Here is a 21,808-nt window from a genome sequence, read left to right on the forward strand (position 1 = left end):
GCCAAACGCTCGCTATGTCCCTCGTGTGACAATCGCAATAAGTAATTATTTATTTGTTTATAATGGTAATGAAATTTTCTAAATCATTGCGAAATTTGTTCCTTAAATAAATATTAGAATATATATTTCCTTATTATCCTGTCACGCAAGTATCTGATGTATTCATTTGCATTACGCATACATATTAATGTGTTTTCTTTCGAGAAGCTCACAATGTAATATTGTATGGCAAGGACGATCTTGATTTTATTAAACCTTGACTTAGGGTCAGGCTATATCTAGATGAGACTGAGGTTGCAAAGGCTTTGAAGCTTATTGATTCTGAACACAGCGTGAGAAGCAGTCAAGACTTCCACACAGGCTAACAATATTTTGTTACTTGTTGTGGGGTTCCCTTTTCCTCACGCAAGCCCCAAGTCTGCCCGTTGTGCGTAGAGTGGCTTTGGGAGGATAACATCTTTGAGAAGTTAAAAAACCTGCAGTGCTTAACTGAAATATTGTACAATGCAAAATATCCACGTAAGAATTTAATAATACTCCTTTTTAAATTCGACGTTTCTAGGATATTAGATAACATATTTATAACAACCTTTAAGAAATTATATGTTAATCGATTGCCATTTTAGCTTTAAGTAAACACAGCTTATACCCAGCCTGTCTTAAAGTTATTCAAGAAAAACTACGTCCAACGGCGATATAGGAAATTTGGGATAAGGAAATGGTTAGAATAAACTCTTCCGTAACTATAATAATTTCTTTATCAATGTATTATTTGTATCGTTATTTGTGAATTTTAAGTTTGAATTTGTGGTTGTAGTCTAAACGATCAGCATATGACGACGAGGACAATCCGCCGACGCCTTCAGACGACTCAGACTTCGACGATGACGAGGATCCAGACAATTTGGAAGTGCCAGGTTTGTATATCTGATATAGTATTCATGGCATATGTCACTCTTGCACACAGCTGTTTTATTCGTCATTTTTGTGTATCATACATATTACAACAAGCTAAACACCTTACCCCTGTTAGCAGGCTACAACCGTCATTTTTTGAAATAAGCTATTTATAACTGCTTTTTTTTTTGCTTTATTTGTTTCTGGTATACACGAAGCGGTACGCTATAGTCTGTGTCTGAACCCTGTATATTTCTGTTAAGTGCTTAAAAATTTAACAAAATTTTATGGACCTTGTCGATAAATCCCACCTTACTTCCTTCGTGTGTGCATGCGCATATTGAGCAAATATTCTAAACATCACAATATGAAGATATTACGCACTTATCGAAACCGGTGCGTCAGATCTTAATAAGTAAATTTCATTGGCTCGGTCTATCCCTAAGATAATAAGCGTGATACACATTTGTTATATCTCAGAAACAAACGTTGCTATAGACTTGTTTACTTTTCTCAGATCAAGGTGAAAACATTTTTTATTGAAATTCATGTAAATGTACTATTTTGAATATCATTCAAGGGTGCATTTTATATACTGTGAAGGTGACATTGGATGTATTTATAATGTATTTGTAACAGTTGTTACTAGTCTCGTGTTTTAGGTACATTTTGTAGGAAAAAATCGTCAATGAAATTCTTTAATCTTCACATTGAATATATGTAAGAACTTCATACTACAAAAGGCTCATGTCAGAATCTTTACTCAACTTTCTATAAAGCATCTTTATATTCAGACATTTTAACCGACTACTCCATATAAAATATCAATTCCTTTTTTATGGTTTGCTACTAAAAGAAATATTTCTGATTATTGTTTGCACATGCTAAATTTTAAACGAATGCGTGTCATGTTTATTTTGAATTAGAAAAAGGAAGATGAAGTAAGGCCAGGTTATTCGAATTCATATCATTTATTTGTATTTCATAATGTGTTGAAGGGGTTACAGTTTAGGTTTAAAGCTATGCACATGTTACCCTGCCCGATGCCAGCTAGTTCCCATTCTTACTTTAATACATTGTTGTCTATTTTCTTTTAATTCAAGAAACCTCAACTTGTTATCAGGAAAACATAAGTGTACAAACCGAGCATCGTTATTGTATGTGCAGGTGGCGGCAAGACGTTGGCAGCGGCCGCCAGCATGGCCGCCAAGAAAGTTACTGTCACACCACAGGTTACAGTCAAACCCACCACAAACCCACTCGCCGGTAAGTAATTATCATTAAACTTCCTGTTAAAAAAAATCGAACAAAAGTATAATAACAAAAACATTTTCCAAGAATCGGTTTAAGCCTGATCACTGATGACGAAAGTGACGAAAAGCGTACTTTGAATAGGAGAAAAAAGGTTTGATGATCATTGGGCCAACCTCACAATCCAATGGTTTAAGGGCGCAGGCGGAAATGTCGAAACGAACTTGAATGTAAATTAAATTAAAAAATAATTTATTTTAATGAGGGTACTAAGTAGCACTTTACAACCATCTATGTCGACATTAGACAGCTCCCTGATTCGCCCACCGGTACCGCTTTCCCAGCAGGAGCAGGCATGAAGGAAACTGTATAACAAGTTCCCAAGCACACTCTTTGAGATGAATCAACGTAGCGAGGAACAGCTTATCCATACTAATCTACACTAATATATAAAGCTGAAGAGTTTGTTTGTTTGTTTCTTTGAACGCGCTAATCTCAGGAACTACTGGTCGAAATTGAAAAAATATTTTTGTGTTGAATAGACCATTCATCGAGGAAGGTTTTAGGCTATAAACCATCACGCTGCGACTAAAAGGAAAATGTGAAAATACTGTTGCATTTGTCCACAGCGCCCTCTGGCGTCGCATTTGGCCAGGCCAGTAACGTGAAGCCTATCAAAATATCAGCCAGTCAGCTCACAAAACCTATTAACATAGCTGGGATAGGCAGAGGCGGAGGTAAGATCCTAATACTTATACAAATTGTTTTAAACTTTCATGTGTTAAAAGTTTTCCACCATCAATTCAATCTGCAAAGCATACGTCACTTTTCTTTAGTTTTCTTTGTACTGGGCCCCTTTGCAACATAAGTGAAAAAGATAAAAGTATTTCAATTAAGATGAAAACACTTAAAAGCTTGCTCTTGTAAAGTAGGATTTATGTTCTACGACAGAAGGTTACGATATAATTAAAACGCATGAACCAATAAATCTTTAACTTTTGTTATTTTCAGAGAAGATAGTAATTATAAAATTTTCCATTAAAATAATTTATTTAATTCAGAAAAATATGCTACATACATATTAGACAGTATGTCTTGCAGGTTGAAGTTGATTGCTGTTTCTTGTATCCATGTTTCTAAGTGTTCACATCATTGCGTGCGGCGAACCGCAAATGCGTTTTATATCACGTTGGAAGCTATTTTTTTGTGTGGCAGAAAACTTTAAAATCTATCAAAAGTACAATAAATCAATCATTTCATGTATATCAGCAAAATAATCGCTGCTTTTCATTAAGTCATAAACTTTATTCATGTACTGTTTAAACATTAAAATTGTTTGGTAATTGTTTGACAAGTCGACATGAATTGCTATCTGCATATAACTAGTACTTATGTTAACCGTTTAAAACTAGTTTTTATGCTATCCTAACTGCTACACTATGTTATTCCTAGCGTTAAGCTTTCTATACACCGAACAATTCAGGCTACTGGTAAAATGCACTTTTATTTAAACCAGATGATATTTTTTTTAATCATTCAAATTTTATAAAAAGAGGGTAGAAAATACTACATTCATGTATGTTATCTCTTTCTTATGGTTCACTTTTGAAAAAGACGTTAGTTAATTATGAAAGTCAAATAAAAAGTAATTAATTAAGCTCTGATGACAAAGTAATTAGGTGTATGGTAAGCTTCTGAAAGGCCGTACCATACTATGTCGATTTAAGACTAACTTGACTCAAAGTAAAATATTGGAATATGTGCTTTATGTCACTTATTTTAAAGTTCAATTTACCCGCCCCGAAAACAATCACCAACAGGGTAAAGTTTATTTACTTATAGAGAACACAAAGATTTACCATTTAGTATTAAAAAATATTATAAAAAGCACATGTTACTTTTCAATACCAACAAAAGCTATGTAAAACCTCTACCACTGCACTGCAAAATGAACACTATGTGACATGCATTAAAGTTCATATTACTTAATTCAAGTTAATATAAAATAGATAGAGTATGGTATAGCTATAAAACGGTGATTTTGCGTAGCGCCCGCCGTGGCTCCGCCGTCGCCTTTCGCGGCGGGCTCGTCTGCCGCGTACAGCGCTGCTTCTCTACTCGCTCAGAGTGAGTACGGCTGTAGTGTGCCCGCAATGTAACGTGTAGACTGCGATATTTACTGTACACATGTAGATGTGAGAGGCTGATTGTTTTTGTGGAACTAATCTGTACTACCTTGCCTTTTTTACCCCTAATTTACTCTGAAGAATATTTTGAGCATACTTGAAGGAAACGAAAATTAAATTAGTATTTAAATTGGTCCATGGTCAAATATGTAAAAAAGCATGGACTAGTAATTAATAACCTTAACACACAACAATAATATTATTGTTGTCGTAGAGATACGCTGATCTAGGCTTTCTTACGCTGTGATGCCTTTACACCTACGTTGATATTACTTTAGGAGGAGCTTAGAGTTGGTTTAGTAGCGTATACTATAAAACTCCAAAAAATAAAACAAGCAATAAACGTAGTCAGACAGTGAATGCAAAGATGTGTATTATCGTTTAAAAGTTTACATACTATCACAACAGACTATGACGAGCAATTAAGATAATAGCTCATTATCCAAAGATTTAAAACAAAACAATCAAGGCTTAATCCCTATTAATATATACTGTATTAATTATATAAACGCTGCTGCATAACATAAACTTACAAAAACAGTTCAGTGTGTCACAGAATATCAAGAAATTAATGTTTTATAAAAACCACAAAAACATCAGCCTGTATGCATTCCTTTTTAATCCATTTTCCGTAGATAGTTATTTCTTTCTAACTTAGTTTAAAACAATAACTACTTATAAAATGTAATTTTAAGCGAAGTGTATTTTAGTTTCCCTGCAGCAGTTATGTAGTAAAAATAAAATTATTCTTCATCTATAAAGGTGCTCTAAACGCATAACATGTACATATACATAGATGGTATAGAGAAAATGCTCATTGTATAATAAATAACGCAATCCTGCTACACCCTGTATATACTAATTTAATTGCTGGTAACTAATTCGACTGTGCATAAAAATCTTTTTTTTAACCTTTGTGCTTAGAAGTAAAGAAAAGGCCTCTTTTCAACTTTAAACTGACGCGATTGAGATATGAATATGTACAACATTAGATAATTCAATGTGCTTTTATTTATGAACATAATATATGTATAACTACAGCACACTTATCAAAAAAATTAAACTTCTATGAGAGACATAAATATACGTAGAACGCAGTTAGCCAACATGTCCATTATAGTCCATGCATGCAAGTCAATCGATACGGCGCTGTCCGGAGCCAATTTGTCTAAGTTATTCATTCGCCTGTCTGGCCGCCGCTAACAACCTACGACTGGCCGACTTTTGTATCACAATATTTTTAGATCTGACCTCATTTGTTTGTTTATCCATGATACATGATATGGCAGGTAATGGCGAAATCAATAACGTCTGGTCAATAAGTCCTCCTGTGTAGGATGCTTTATAGAAGCTCGCTAACGTGGGCAGTAAGTACTCTTGAAAACCCACGTCTTTTAATTATCTTTTATTAATATTCCATATTTTCCAGAACATTTTCATGTATAATATTTAGTTGCGAAACCAGCTAAAATACTTTTTGTCCTTTACTTAGACATGAAAAACTGTGAAGAAATAAGAAAGTACGTCTTCTTTTTTCTTCTTAAAACGTGACCAGAGTAAATGTCGCAATTTTGCCAGAACCGAAAAATATTTTTCTTAAGAAATCATAGAAACGTTGCATTATAAAACAACCCTTTAAAAGCTCGCTTCGTTAAGTTGTGAAACTTTTGAACGAGTTTCGAAGCTTTTTAAGGATTCCCACTTTTGATATGTTTCACAATACGGGTGTTGCAAGTGATTCCTGTTCAAAAGAATACGTTCGTGGATTTTTCCTCGTTTCGGTTCTTTGTTTTTAATTTGCCTCGTGCTCACGTGGCCGAGTGTAGGGTGTTATAATAAGGAAGTACTTTTTGGTTGAGGAAATATGGGTAGACATTGGATCGTATTCTGACACCGAAATACTTAGCTGCGTATTCGTCTAAGAATTCATTTGAAAAATTAATTGATAATATAATATAAAAGCAAAGTTAATAATCCCGGTTCTTAATAAAAATAACATAATTTTCCAATAAGCCAATGCTTCCCAGAATGACGGTCAATTCACTCTGGATTTTAATCCGACTTAGAAGGAAGGCTTAGTCCAAGTGCTGTTATTATAATACCCTTAAGTATGGTGAGAGTCATAATATTGGCACAGTCATATCATATCAGTAAGACGTAGGGTAAATGAATGAGTATAAAATAATCTATTAATCCTTTCGTTATTAAATAAGAAATATTGCAAGCCACTTTATTTTTTTGCTAAACTACTGAAACCGTAATAGATCTCGTACTATTGAACTTATACCTTGTATCGCGGGGGCTTTGCAAAATTTAAGTGACATGCACAAGACACACATGCTCAAAATAAGCATTTGGTGATCATACAAATCGATCCCTGCGTGGGACAAACCCCAGGAATTGATCGAACCCACCACACGTTCTTGTCTCTCCGTGCAGTCAAAAGTCTGATAATGACAATGATTGGGCGTTTATGGTGTCAATATTTGGCTAAAGATTTTTTTATTTGACGACCTTTCAATACAAATTATATAATAAAAACGAAAACTTTTTTCCTGCTTGACGGACAATAAGAGATTGACGGTTTCCCTATTTCTCATGTATCTTGAGCTATCTTAAGAAGCAATCGTTTCCCACACTTGATTCATCAAAATAAAAATAATATTCGCCCGTAACTCATCCGAAAAAAATTGTCCCCGACTTGATACAGATCATGACAAAACAATTAAAACTGTGATTGAAAATTCGTTTCGCTTGACTCTTTACGTAGATCTTCTACGAACGGTAGTGTCTTGGTACTAATATGCAACTTAATAAGGCTCTTGTATTTGCTTTTATGTAGATTTGAATTTTTAATACTAATTATTTAGATGGTTGACTTAGTTTTCAGAGGAGCTTTTTTATATTATATTCCTTTTTGAACTGGTATTCGAATAATAACGGGTAATTTTAAAACTTTTCTTAATCTGTAATTTTCGCCTTTACATTATAATTTGAATATTGTATATGCATATTGAGATACATGACTCTTGTTAAATAACAATTTCATTACAAGTTATTAAGTCTTTAAAAGGTTCTTACAGTCAATTCATATTTACTCTATGTTTTGTTTCCATGCCCTTAGAGCAGAAGTGGCTATAGTTTATATTTTAGATTCTCTTAACGTGAAGATATGAATGTTTGCATGCTAGATAGTTGCAACTGCACGGTATATAATATTCCAGCTTCATAGTGACTTATAGTAGAAATTAAGGTACTTTCACTCGTTTTTTTATATAATTAAATATATAGAATACGTTGTCTTATTTAACCACTTTGGCTCTAACGGCCTTGTATCTAAATTAAGCAATATTAAGTATCGATTTTATCTTAATGTCTAAAATCCCTATAGACATCTACATTATAACCACAACGCCATCTATAATTTAATCAATTGAACTAACATTGTCTTTCTCAACAGTGGAGATGGTGGGTATGACAGGGATGAACACGTTCTTAATGCAGAACTTGAATCAAATACTGGCCTCGGGTATGGGCGGGCCCCTAGCGGGCATGCTCGGACAGTTCGCGCCTATGTGGGCCCAGGGCAAGCCAGGGCTCCAGGGGAATATGTGGCCACAGGAAAAGGTAAGCTATAGTTAAAAAATAATTACTGTAACTAGAATTTTATTTTTCTAAACTGACGACAGTATTTAGGAACTTGACTGAGGAAAAGTTAAGCCTTTTAAAGTAATTTTGAAATGAAATATAACAGATAAATCAATATTTTACAATATTTTTGCATACTGTCGTAATTATTTCTCTCAATTTTAAAATAAAAATAATTTTACCCTGTTTTCTTCAAACTTGTACCAAAAAACAATTTGCGATATTAACTATATCTTCTAGATGGTTGTATTCCGTTCTAGATGGGAGGAGACGAGGAAGAAGTCGATGACGAAGAAATGGGCGTAGCCGAGACATACGCTGACTATATGCCCTCGAAATGTAAGCCAATAGATTCTAGCACTTAATGAACTCCGTATTTCTATTTTATTTTGGTCCTTATTATGACTAGAAGACGGTAACTTTACCATGCATGCAGTTTAAGGTAACTGCAATAACCATTAACTCGCGACTCCGCTGCTGCGACAGCTCATGATTAAGGATTCCGGTTGGGTCCGAAACTAGTCGGGTTATACCGATGAATACGCGCTTGTAAGCCGTTATTGAAAATTTACTTTCACCCAAGTGTTCCAAAGCGGACTAGTTCCAAGTGAGGAACTAGTCCTCACTTGGGAGAAAGCCCTATAGGCAAAGAAAAGTCAAGTACATAGTGTAGTGCGCTGTCACGCCTCAACGACAACAGTATTTACTAAAAAGATCGTGGTAGGCCAAGAAGGGCTGATAATTCTCGTACTTGTTTCACTGCTTTTCGACTGTTTTATTAAGCAATTTTGTTCTTATCCTTCGTCTTGGTTCAAATCTATATCTTAACCATCTGTTTTCAGTGAAACTGGGTCGCAAGCACCCAGACCCAGTAGTAGAGACCGCTTCGCTATCATCAGTGGAGCCAGTAGACGTGACGTACAAAGTGAGCCTGCCGGACGAGACCATCCGCAACGGGCTGCTGTCCGCGTTGCAGCTGGAGGCCGTCGTGTACGCCTCACAGGCACACGAGCATCTGCTGCCAGACGGGACCAGGGCCGGCTTCCTCATCGGTGAGTATATTGATAAACTAGAGTACAAGGAACCAGCTTTGCAGGTTGCAATCTTGTATGGTAGAAATGGAGAAAAGTAAAAATAGCAAAATCGTATTTAATTTAATTCCTAGCTTTGTGCAGTCTTTCTGAGAGCCTCTTTTTCTCAGAAAGACTAATAGTTTGTATTAGCAATTGTGTCTACTAACGGATTTTTAAAAGGAGGCTTTTGTCAAGTCTGTTTGACAAATTGCACTTAAAGTAATATTGTTTCAATTATTCTAGCTTTTTAGTACTCTATGTATCCTTTTCCTTAGCAAAGAGGTTTATTATGTTTTTTGAAAAATGATGTCAGCTACCGTAACTTTTGAACTCCCCATATTTTTATACTTGTACCATAAAAGTTCAAATAATTCATTATCGTAATATTTGTACCCTCAGGCGACGGTGCCGGTGTGGGCAAAGGCCGTACGATAGCCGGCATAATATTCGAGAACTACATCAAGGGCCGCAAGCGCGCCATCTGGGTGTCCGTCTCCAACGACCTCAAGTACGACGCCGAGCGAGACTTGCGGGACATCGGTGCCGGGAAGATTGAAGTGCATCCACTTAATAAGGTAATGTGGTGCTAATCATTGCATTTTGCAGTCAAAACAGCCTAAGACGGTCATAGCTTTGGTGTGTGTTACGCTTACCAATGCTTAAATGTGCTGTATATCATTCTATTCATGACCATACTGTCTCACTTTTTGGATAAGCTAAACTTAAAATTAATGCTATAATAGCTAGACGTGAAAATTACTTTGGTCAGTTAATGTTCGGCTAGGTAAAAACATCATGTATTTTGTTTTTCCAAACACAAAAATAATATTTGTCGTAAAAAATTGTTGTAAAAAATCTTAATACGATAATTTACTTTCCCCCCACAGTTCAAATACGCGAAGATATCGTCTGCGGTAAATGGGAATGTGAAGAAGGGAGTTATCTTCAGCACGTACTCGGCGCTGATAGGCGAGACACAGTCCTCCAACACCAAGTACAGGACGAGGCTCAAGCAGCTGCTGCAGTGGTGCGGCGAGGACTTCGACGGAGTTGTATCCTTTTATGTACAAACAACTGGTTTTATAGAAATATCTGAAGAGAAGAACCTTATAAACATTAAAAAAATGAACTTAGCATTTAGGGGGATGAAAATGGATGATGTCCGATTCTCATACCCACCCAATATGCATGCAAAATTTCATGAGAATCGGTCAAGCCGTTTCAGAGGAGTTAAACAATAATTAGATATATTTGTATTTTGACTTTCCTCATATACTTATTATTGTATAAGGAGGAAATATTTTAGTTACGGATCACTGAAAAAAAAATCGATTGACTCCCGATTGGAGTCCATTATAATGAAGCGTTGCCCCAATAGCGTTTGTGTGCGTTGGTGATACCAATGATACTTATATTTTTTTTGTATACTATAAACCTACACTTTTCGTTTCCACCGAAATCTTCCTGAACCGCAATCAGATCGTATTCGACGAGTGTCACAAGGCCAAGAACTTGTGCCCCGTGGGGTCCGGCAAGGCCACTAAGACAGGTCTGACGGCGCTGGAGCTGCAGAACAAGTTGCCGCTGGCTCGCGTGGTGTACGCGTCCGCGACCGGCGCCAGCGAGCCGCGCAACATGGCCTACATGGTGCGACTCGGGATATGGGGAGACGGGACTCCCTTCCCGACCTTCATGGACTTTATTAATGCTGTGGAGAAGCGGTGAGTACTCTGGAGAATATAGACTTTTGTGTTAACACCACGGAGGTTTGCTTGTGTGTTGAACTGAAGCGAGGCTGGGCAGTCAAGATGTGAATGAAGTATGAAAGGGGGATTTAATGCGAGCATTTTGATTTTCCGCAGCTTCACTCTTCTTTAATATACAGTCCTGGACTTTGATTCGACATTTCTTTTCAGGTTTAAATAGAGATGTCTTGTCCAGTTAGCTCAAAGGAAAAAAAAAGTTAAAAGTGGGAATATACTTTGTACAGAATAATGATCTTTATATTGATTCTTAATCTTATTCTGCTCAAAAGTTGAATTCGAAAACTCCTTTCGTCACTCACATAATTCACATGCATCTCTATCATAATACTCTTAATATCTGCATGTTAAATGGATGGTTTTTGTTTCCCTCGCACAGTGGTGTGGGCGCCATGGAGATAGTGGCTATGGACATGAAGCTGCGAGGCATGTACATCGCGCGCCAGCTGTCCTTCCACGGCGTGTCCTTCAAGATCGAGGAGGTGCCGCTCTCCGACGCCTTCAAGGAGACCTACGACAAGTCCGTCGCGCTGGTCAGTACATACTTGATGCTAATATTACATACTTAGATAATAAAACGCCTGCTGTAGCTCTGATGTAGAATAATATGTGTTATTTCTGGCATATGTTCATTCTGATGATTAATAGAGTCTCAGGTTGTGGAAGTTCGAAAAGAGTCATTGGCATTTGTCAAATAATATAGGTTTATTCCACTAAGACACCTCATCATGCCACCTAGTGAACGAAGGTTGTATTATGAACTTATTCTGGAAGTAAGTTTATTTCCATGGAAAGTCGAAAATCCTATAAATACGTCCAAAAATTTTGAATTTATTAAGATATGATTGTTTTTGTTTGCGCAGTGGGTGGAGGCCATGCAGCGCTTCACAGAGGCGGCCGAGCTCATCAACGCAGAGTCGCGCATGAAGAAGACCATGTGGGGGCAGTTCTGGTCTGCGCATCAGAGGTTCTTCAAGTACCTCTGTATCGCTGCCAAGGTATGGAATACCACAAAACCGATCCATGAAAGTAGCGGGTTACAGGGTCATATACGACCAGCGGCCAGCTTAATAGCTTTTCGTGAGCATATGAGCCGTTCCACGTGTAAATCTAGACAACGCGTGCGAGAATCGCTTTAGGCTAAGCGTGGTCGGGATAGGTTGCTTGCAATGCCTTAACTGGAATCTCGTTATGTCGTCACTCGACTGGCCTGTTGGTCTAGTGGTTAGTAGTCGTTGGTTCGATTCCCGATGGGTGTAATTTATCTATATTCTGTATGAATTTAGAAATATATGTATGTCTAGCAGTTTAGTTGTCATAGCGTTGTGTGAAAGTTGAGGAATATTATTATTGAACTATTCTATTAGCTAAAAATTTTTGAACACCGTATCTTCAGCATAATAATAAGTGAATAGAAGCAGTGAGTACATATAGTTGTGTGGTCCAGGTGAACCACGCGGTGGTGACGGCGCGCGAGGCGGTGAAGTGCGGCAAGTGCGTGGTCATCGGGCTGCAGAGCACGGGCGAGGCGCGGACCCTGGACCAGCTGGAGCGGGACGACGGGGAGCTCAGCGACTTCGTGTCCACCGCCAAGTCAGTACTCACCTATACAGCCCACACAGATACACATAGCAAGACAGCGTCATCCCGAACCCTGTTTCTCCTGTATCTGTCTGTTATACTTGTAGAAAAATAGGCGTTTATGAAACTGAAAGAATACCCTTCCATTCAGGTCGATATTTATGAAATTTTATACGCTTGTTAAGTAGTTCTGAAATTATATATAAGTAAAGATATACACTCCTTTACAGCAGCAGTGATCTCATTTCTATTTATTGAAAGTGGTCAGGTATCTGGGTTGAGGAATTCAAATAGGCAGTCGCTCATTGTAAAACACTGGTACTTCTCTAAATCTGGTTAGACTGGAAGCCGACCACAACATAGTTGTGAAAAGTCTAGCCCATGATGAAGAAGATCTGAAAATCAACTGTTATCTTTTTTTTTCACCCCAAACATGGTTTTTATTTGTATTTAATGTTTTTTCATATAAGAAATTCTCTAGAAATAATTTCTATGATAAAACAACGTTCTCCGCTTCAGCTGGCAGCAGATACAAATATTAAAAGAAAAAAAATACGTATTTATGACATAGTGCATGTAATGCTCATCAATGTACAAAAATATTTATATTATAACCACCTAACATCTCAATAGACATAATAAAGTAATGTTATTATTCTTTAACCACTGTATCACCATTATTTACTTCAACACACATATTAGACAGGTCCAATCTCTCCACTGGTCTAATTTTACTGAGCTCTCTCGCCAAACGACCCATCGTATCTAAATTCGACGTATTAGGGTTGTCTCGAAAAACTTTATTCAACCTTCTAAATTCATCGTTCAAAGCTTTTAGGGCTGTCTCATAGTTATTTTTCATCTTCCGCTGAATAGAAACGTTTTCTTCAGGTTGTACTTTAGTGTCTTCTAAGGGATCATAATCCGATTCGCCCATTTCTGCAATAAAAAGACATTCATCAGTATCACTTGACACGACTTGTTCCATCTCAACATCTTGTTGATTGTATATTTTGTCTCTTTCGTCTTCGCCGGCCAATGCCATGTAAAACGTTTCTTTATTCTTAGGTACAGAAGGCTTTAGAGTCACAGATTGCAGCAAGCCACACAAATGGTCGCACAGACGGCCTTTCCTCCCTTTCACACAATCACAACACATCGTATCTGATCTGAAAGTTATCAGTTTCCGTGTCTTCGAATTTGTCAATGTAAACTCATTCCCATTACTTTTCAAACCTAATTTATTTAACACCCTCTTGTCCTTATTTAAAAACTTGGTGTAAGTTTCAATAATCGAGCGATCTTTCAAATGCGCGTGTAAAATCTGACACCAATGACTATCCAGAATGTTTGTCAATACGTCAATCATTATCAAGGTATTGTAAGCATAGCATTTGGTCAAAAGAAACTGTTTCAATACTCGTATAGATATATCTAGTACTTGGTTTTCGTTCTGTGTCATGTAGTCTTTACGTCTTTTCCATATATCCTTTAAATATTCTTTCAACTTGGGCGTTGACTCAACATTTTCATCGTTATCAAGTTGTTTGTAATATTTCTCTGCGTCTTGCAAACTGTCTGCGTGTAATAGTGCATGAAATGATACCATTAAACTATGTCTGCTTGTTTCTTCGACTTTGCTGTCCCCATCGCACATGATCCGCCACACCTCCTCGCCCATCGACGCTCGCGATACGAACAAACTCTTGTTTGTAAATATCGCGTCCAACGCGTGGTTCTGTTCGTCCAACACATTGATCATTATCTTCTTCGGCTCGAAACTTGTGAACGTCTGATTCTCTAAAAGTAATTTAGTTGAAAAGAACGCTTGACTGTAACTCGGTTCTGTATCTTGAGAGTGTAAAGCACAAGCTATCGGTAGGGCCCCTAAAGGTGTCGGCACTAGAAAAAACGATACAACGATTTCTTTCAAAGGCGTGCTATCTATTATGATGCTGTCCAGGTCATGTCCGGATAATACATTTTTCATGTATGGAGTGATCACGACAGCGATACTGTAGTCGTCGGTGTACCGCAGCGCGCCGCTGCGCTCTTCTAGAATATTCTTTTTCTCCGCCATCGAGTCGGCAATGTTGAGCTTGATGTCATCTTTCTTCTTCCTATACAAGTAAGTCACATGAGATAGTGAAGGATTTATTTCGACGTTTGACAAGTACTCGACGTTAGCGGGACCGTATTTAGATACCAATGTCAGTTCGTGGTAACTCTTCGCCGTGGTCACAGTGTGTCCAGCTGAAAAGTACTTGCAAAACACGTCATCGGTGTCCGTCGAACACTTTAACAGATCCAGAGATTCCCGGACAAGTACTCCATGCGTGTGCACGAAATCTATAAATATGTGTAGATTCAAGCCTTCCTTCAAACTCTTATCGTTCTTTATAGTGTTACGGTTGATAATCTTCATTTTAAAGTCTATCTTAGCCGAGCACTCCTTGTTGCGAGCGCTCGATACGTCCGCCGCCACCTTCTTCTTATTATGACTAGACCGGTGACAAACATAAACTTTCCGATACACAAGTCTCTTCAAACTGGGGAAACATTTCCGCACAATCCACGATGTCTTGGTAAACGTGGAGAATTTCCTGATCCATTCCTTACAATATTCGCTGTAGTATTTAATACTCTGATCGTTTTCCACACGACATTTTACGAGCACACTATACTGTTCCGCAGACACGTAATTAAATAGTGCAAACTTTGCATTTTCTGATATATCTTCTAGAAAGTTTTTCAGCTGTTGTTTAGAACACATTGTTTTGACGCAACACAATTCACATAAAAGTCATCAAAACCTGTCGTATTCGTTCACTGTGCCACAAACACGCGTATAGTTGAGAATGTATTGGAGTGATTAAATCAATGCTCTGACACCGTGTCTGGTTTCGTTAGCGCATGTGTAGCGGTGCGCTGAGCCGGCGTATTGTTCGCAGTATAAATACCACGCTAGAGTAATGGCGGCGGCGGGTGAACGAACCGGTATCCGAGTCGGCCCGAGGCCACCTGCCGAACGTCGGAAGGACTCGCCGATGTTGTTCGTAACTGCGCGACTCGTTCGCGCGGGAATATTTGAAAATTGGCGCGTCTTCAAGTTTTTAAACTTGGATCGTGTGTTTGTTTTGTTAATTCCTTTTTGTTTTTGTTGTTTGTGGAAGATCTTGTTGTAGTTTTTATATTTTGTTTGTTTTATTATCGTGTTTATTTTTTTAAATTGTGTCTAATTGAATTATATTTGTGTTTAAAAATATAATATCAAAAGTTAATGTTTTTATTTCATTCGCTTTTATATAATTTTAATTAATCGATTTTTGAACGATCTTACGAGTGAAACGATATCAATTTCAATAAGGTTTTAAAGTTGATTTAGTCTTAAAATTTTTATTCGTGTAAATGAAAAAAATAACATTAAAACTTGTAAATTCAATTAAATACACCAGTTTGCCCTGGGAAAACATTTAATATAAACACGACTCTTGTACACAAATTTATTTTCGATACAAGAAGAGCTTTAACTACTATACTATTATTATATCTTTATCATCCTTACAACAGCTGATGTATTCACAGGGGCGTATTCCAGACTCTCGTTGAGAAGCACTTCCCGGCCCCGGACAGGGACCGCATCAACCGCCTGCTGGGGCTGGAGCCGCCGCGCGCCAAGCCCGCGCCCGCCGTCACGCACGCGCCGCACGCGCAGCACAACGGCAACGGCAAGGCGGCCAACGATGACGATGCTAATACTTCCAAAAGGAAACGTTAGTTGTTTGTTCTTATTTAATATAAGTATTGTTCATTATTTAATAGTGTTCTATTCTATTATGCTGTTGTCTTAGTGGTAGACAGCAGAATGTTAAAGGGATAGAGGTGCGGGGAAATGTTGAAGAATGAAACGATATAAAAGCAATTTTTTTAAATCTTTTTATAATTTATCGTGGTCATATATGTATATTTTTCGTACTTTTTGTTGTTTTAAAGTTTTGAAGTCGCTGCTTTTATGAGACCATGTAAAATTTAATATGTTTAATTAGTTTCTTCTAGATTAAGATATAACAAATGTTTCGGCCCAGAGTTCGTAATAATCGTATCGATTTTAATTAAGGGTAAGAGATCCTGATTGAGTACAGTACCTTAATAAGTCTCAAGTAATTTAAAACAAGGCAAAAGAAGCGTCGGTCGTCCGGGAGCAAGATGGGTCGATGATACCGACGAGACTGGCACAGGACCGTAGCAATTGGCCTTTTTTTTAAGGCAGGGGAATCCTCGTGGACACCCACTCAGGAAATGGGTAGTGTTAGGCTCTTACTGACTAAACCTGAACCGCCGTGCTAATATGCCCAGCAGTGAGAGGACAAAGGCTATGGATCAATCTATCAATCAATTAATCAATCAATAACTTTATTGCATTCCATAATGTGTACAAGGATGATGATGATGAATTTAAATTAAGCGAAGAATACTAACTGTATAGTTTATTGTTTGTCCGCAGTGACAGCCCGGCAGCAGGCCAACGCGGCGGCGAAACGCATGCGCGGCGGCTCGTCGTCGGACGAGTTCGTGCGCGGCTCGGACGAGGAGCTGGAGCCCGAGTCCGACGAGGAGCGCCGCCCGCCCGCCTCCGACTCAGAGCTGTCCGACTTCAACCCCTTCCACGGGGGCAGCGACAGCGATGACGGTCAGCACTCAAACAATATACTATACTTACGAATATTTATAAAGATATAAGATTCTCGTTACACGGTGTTCGAAATTGAACTCCTCCGAAACGGTTCGACCGATTCTTATGGAAGTTTGTGTGCATTCTGAGTAGGTCTGACGGACAATATCTGTTTTTCATTATCTTTTTTATGGTTGGAATAGTTTTGTTCCTGCATTGTGGCAAAGTAACGTTTGCTGGCACAGCTAGACTTTATATTTAATAAGGTTATGAGGACATAGTTAAAGTAGGTTTTGTACGATTTTTTAAAAAATTTGTTACATTTTGACGTGGAATAAAAATATCCAGTTTTCCATCCTTTAGCTTCATAAATTATGTACTCTTTTATCTATTTGATTTGCGTATGTCTTTTTGAATGTGAATCTGTAATGGGATAAAGATCAACAAAAATATACGGGATATAAAACGTATTTTGGCAAATCTTGGTCATTCAAAGACCCTTGCCATAAAACAGGATCGCTTGACATTTGCTGGCCTGACGGACAAGAAAATACCGAATGTATTTATAATTTGCTTGATAATTTTTTTTTCTACAGAACCCTGGCTAGGCCGCAAAAAGAAACCAGTGAAGAAGAAGAAAGCCGCTTCCCCAAAGAAGAAGCCTTCGACGACGCAAGACAAGATCGAGACGATGTTCGAGCGCAAGAACTCTGCCGCGAGCGCCGCCACCGTCACCGTGACCACCGCCGCGGGACACAGCCTCACGGGCACGCCCGTCGGGACCAACGGACTGTATCTAGGTGAGGGAGAGAGAGAGGCTGTTGAATGGTGTGTTAGACAGAGATGGCGGTTGTTTTGAGTTTGGCTATAGTACTGTTCCTTACTACAGCTATGATGTCGGTAAAATGGAATTTAGTGAGAGCGTGTCGCATGGCTCAATGGTTGGGATACGAGTATGTCCGTAAGGCGGGCGTACTTACACATGTCTTAGGCCCGGTAAAGCATAGACGAGAGGGGATTGAGTAAATAAGCAAAATTTTGGTATTTCCATATAGGTATATCAAGCGGATAGAAGATTTTGTAACGATCTACAGGATTTTCTGAACTCTGCCGCTCTTCGGCCTCGTTGCAACACACCAGTACCAACACCGTATCAAATGATTGGTCAATTCTTCGTAATTCCATTTCAGTCTATTTTTCATTCACACATTACCGTGATGCACTCCACTGTCCAGGATGATGAATTGTTGAGGAAATTCTGGGAATTAGAGGAACCATCTGGAACAAAAAGGATGCTCACGGAGGAAGAAACCAAATGTGAAGAACTATTCAAGACAACGACGACAAGGAATAAGGACGGCAGATATGTCGTAAAGTTGCCGGTACGGGATACAAACCGGGTCGATCAAGGCGTTGAATCCAAGGGGATCGCTGAAAAAAGACTGAAAGGGTTAGAAGTCAGGTTAGCGAGAAATGATAAATTAAAGGTTGAGTACGCTAAGGTGATACAAGAATATTTAAGTCTCAATCACATGGTAGAAGTATCAGATAGGGATAGTATAAAGGGAGTTTACTTACCTCATCACGCTGTAGTCCGTGAGGATAGGGAAACAACAAAGGTGCGTGTTGTATTTGATGCTTCCTGTAAGTACAATAACGGGCGGTCACTGAACGATGATTTAATGGTTGGCCCAGCTTTGCAAGACGATCTTCGTCACATCATTATGCGCTGGAGAGTACATCGAATTTGTATAGTGGCTGATATAGTGAAAATGTACCGACAAGTTTTAGTTAATAGGCAAGATACTCCATTACAACGAATACTTTGGCGGGATGATCCTGAAAAGGAAATAAAGGCTTATGAATTGATAACGGTTACCTTCGGTACAGCCTCGGCACCATACTTAGCTGTGAAGGCTCTTCAACAGCTTGCAGCTGATGAATGCGGGGACAATTTAGATCTGGCCAAAATAATAGTAAGCGATTTCTATATGGATGATTTAATGTCAGGAGCTGAAACTGAAGAAGATGCATTTAACATTTTTACGGATATAACCAAAATTCTAGGTAAAGGCGGATTTGAATTACAAAAACGGAAAAGCAATTGTCAAGGATTATTAAATAAAATTAGAGATGGAAATGATGAAGCGTTACAGATTAAAATAGATGAATTAACAAAAATCTTAGGACTTACCTGGAATGCGCGCGACGATTGCATCCAATACTCCCTGGAGCTTAAGCCAATAGCTGGACCTGTAACAAAAATAAAAAAATATTGCACGATTGTTTGATCCACTGGGGTGATTAGCACCAAGCATAATAGTAGCAAAAACATTGATTCAAAAATTGTGGTTAGCAGGGCTGCAGTGGGATGAAGAAGTTTCAAAGAATTTATTAAAAGAATGGGTTACTTACCGTGAAAACTTAGCTTCTTTAATTGATATAAAAGTGCCACGTTGGTTGAACACGAAAAAGCAATTAAAACGAGAATTATACGGGTTTTCAGATGCTTCTAAGTTAGCATACGCGGCGGTCGTATACCTTAGAGTAGTTGATGATATGGGTTAACACGTGTGATCACAATAAGGACAAAATTGTCCACCATAAAAAGACCTACGTCAAGGGTGTGTGTATTACCTGTAGCCAATTAATAGTAAGATTTATTTAAGTAGTTTTAAGGATTTTTAAAATAAGGTAATAATGTAACGGTTTAGTGTGTAGTTGTATTTAGTTTTAAGAAACAAAATTGTTAGTTTTATTTTTTTTAAGATTGTACTATACCTGCATGAGAAGGTAATAGATAAGCGAGGCAGATGAAGGACATTCGCCATAATGTCCTTGGTGGGCGGAATGTCTACGTAATTATAGGTCAACGGAATCATAGCGCGATCAAAGGGAATATAAAACGTAAAAGTTTACACGATACCTCGATAGATGGCGTTGGCATCGATTTAGATCGCGCTATGGTTTCGTTACACGGGATATTATAAATGTCGGAGAATTAATTTTTTTGTTGTGAGCAGCAAGCACTGTGGTTTACTATATTATACGCGCTTAATATTAGTTTCCAAGTGTTTTAATTATCCACCCTCTCCAAGTCGACCTTCGTTCACATATTTTCAATATTTAACTATGTGATCGTACAACCGCAGGCCCTGCCCGCAACCAGCCGCCGCCGCGCTCTGCCATCGAGCGCGCGTGCAGCATGAAGGAGGAGCTGCTGCAGGCCATCGAGAGGCTCGGCCGCCGCCTGCCGCCCAACACGCTCGACCAGCTCGTCGACGAGCTCGGCGGAACCGACAACGTCGCAGAGGTAACACATACACACGAAAAACACACGTACACAGGCATACATAGCTCGCGATCCCTCCGCCTCAGCTCATGATTAAGGACTCCGGTTGGATCCGAAACTAGTCGGGCACACCCGATGAATACGCGTGAGTAAACCGTCAACAGCATTTAATAATGACTGATTCATTATTCACGATAATTATTATAAAAATGCATAGCATAGGTACACACAATGATAAACACTTGGACATGTTCGGACATACACACTCACACACGCAGACACAAACATTCAGCCAGGCAGACATACACACCAAGACATATAGCACTAGAAGCCAGGAAGTTTTGACGATAGCCGTTGACTTCTGGTAGATCTGACTTCAAGTTTGTGGTGATATCCACGTGGCACTTAAGCATCGTTTATAACAATTTAATTGTTACCATTAGATGACGGGCCGCAAAGGCCGCGTGGTCCAGACGGAGGACGGTCAGATCCTGTACGAGAGCCGGTCGGAGGCGGATGTCCCGCTGGAGACGCTGAACCTGACGGAGAAGCAGCGCTTTATGGACGGCCAGAAGGATGTCGCCATCATCTCTGAGGCAGCCTCCAGCGGTATCTCGCTGCAGAGCGACAGAAGGTACGTAGTCTTGCTTTTTTAATAAGTAAAGTGAAATGTAGTCTTTAAGAAAGGACCTGGTCTATAGGAAGGTCTAGCGAATGAAAAGAGATGCAAATAATTATAATTACGATTAATGTTAATCACTTATTTTTCAGAGCACGAAACCAAAGGCGGAGGGTTCACATAACGTTGGAGTTGCCGTGGTCGGCTGACAGAGCTATCCAACAGTTTGGTAAGTACTGGTTACTAATTATCTACAAGTTACAGAGTGGTACTTCATTAATCCGTAAACGATTCGATAAATACTACATGTGTGCTGCAATGTTTGTCCGAGCAACGGATTTACGATAGTGTAACTTTAACGCATTAGCTATAACACAAGTGTGTGGCACCAGGTCGCACGCACCGGTCGAACCAGGTGAACGCGCCGGAGTACATCTTCCTGATCTCGGACCTGGCGGGCGAGCGGCGCTTCGCGTCCACCGTGGCCAAGCGCCTGGAGTCGCTGGGCGCGCTCACGCACGGCGACCGCCGCGCCACCGAGACCCGGGACCTCAGCCAGTTCAACATCGACAACAAGTACGGTGAGTACACACCTGCAGCACTTAGCAACATAAAACAGACCAACAACGCATTGATGTCGACAAAATCAACTGCCGCTCTCCTTGTTGATAGCATTTGCCTGCCTTCCATTTTGCAAATAATTATGAAAACGTCTAATAAAGATATTCATTTTTGACAGCGACTGCCCGAATAGCCGAGTAGTTGAGGTCACCACGTCAAACCCACTGTGCGCGTCGTGTCCCGGGTTCAATCCCCTCGCAAGACA

At 39.0% G+C, this 21,808-nt stretch overlaps 1 protein-coding gene across 2 annotated transcripts in view; it reads left to right on the forward strand.

Annotated features, from left to right (window-relative positions):
• The window catches only part of LOC113494396 (protein strawberry notch), a 30,701-nt gene that overhangs the window by 3,828 nt on the left and 5,065 nt on the right, over positions 1–21,808 (forward strand). Inside the window, exons 2-21 of one of the 2 annotated variants that reach the window (XM_026872717.1) lie at positions 818–917; positions 2,065–2,163; positions 2,778–2,885; positions 4,198–4,275; positions 7,795–7,961; positions 8,243–8,321; positions 8,825–9,034; positions 9,455–9,630; positions 9,943–10,107; positions 10,535–10,776; positions 11,198–11,351; positions 11,682–11,816; positions 12,266–12,411; positions 15,985–16,172; positions 16,904–17,089; positions 17,668–17,871; positions 20,224–20,384; positions 20,807–20,997; positions 21,135–21,211; positions 21,375–21,563. In XM_026872717.1, the coding sequence (XP_026728518.1) occupies positions 818–917; positions 2,065–2,163; positions 2,778–2,885; positions 4,198–4,275; positions 7,795–7,961; positions 8,243–8,321; positions 8,825–9,034; positions 9,455–9,630; positions 9,943–10,107; positions 10,535–10,776; positions 11,198–11,351; positions 11,682–11,816; positions 12,266–12,411; positions 15,985–16,172; positions 16,904–17,089; positions 17,668–17,871; positions 20,224–20,384; positions 20,807–20,997; positions 21,135–21,211; positions 21,375–21,563 (3,055 nt within the window). The remainder of the gene's footprint in view (positions 1–817; positions 918–2,064; positions 2,164–2,777; positions 2,886–4,197; positions 4,276–7,794; positions 7,962–8,242; positions 8,322–8,824; positions 9,035–9,454; positions 9,631–9,942; positions 10,108–10,534; positions 10,777–11,197; positions 11,352–11,681; positions 11,817–12,265; positions 12,412–15,984; positions 16,173–16,903; positions 17,090–17,667; positions 17,872–20,223; positions 20,385–20,806; positions 20,998–21,134; positions 21,212–21,374; positions 21,564–21,808) is intronic. The other variant, XM_026872724.1, reaches the window with a different exon arrangement.

Source organism: Trichoplusia ni, chromosome 1 (assembly GCF_003590095.1).
Source record: "Trichoplusia ni isolate ovarian cell line Hi5 chromosome 1, tn1, whole genome shotgun sequence".
NCBI classification, from domain to species: Eukaryota; Metazoa; Arthropoda; class Insecta; order Lepidoptera; family Noctuidae; genus Trichoplusia; species Trichoplusia ni.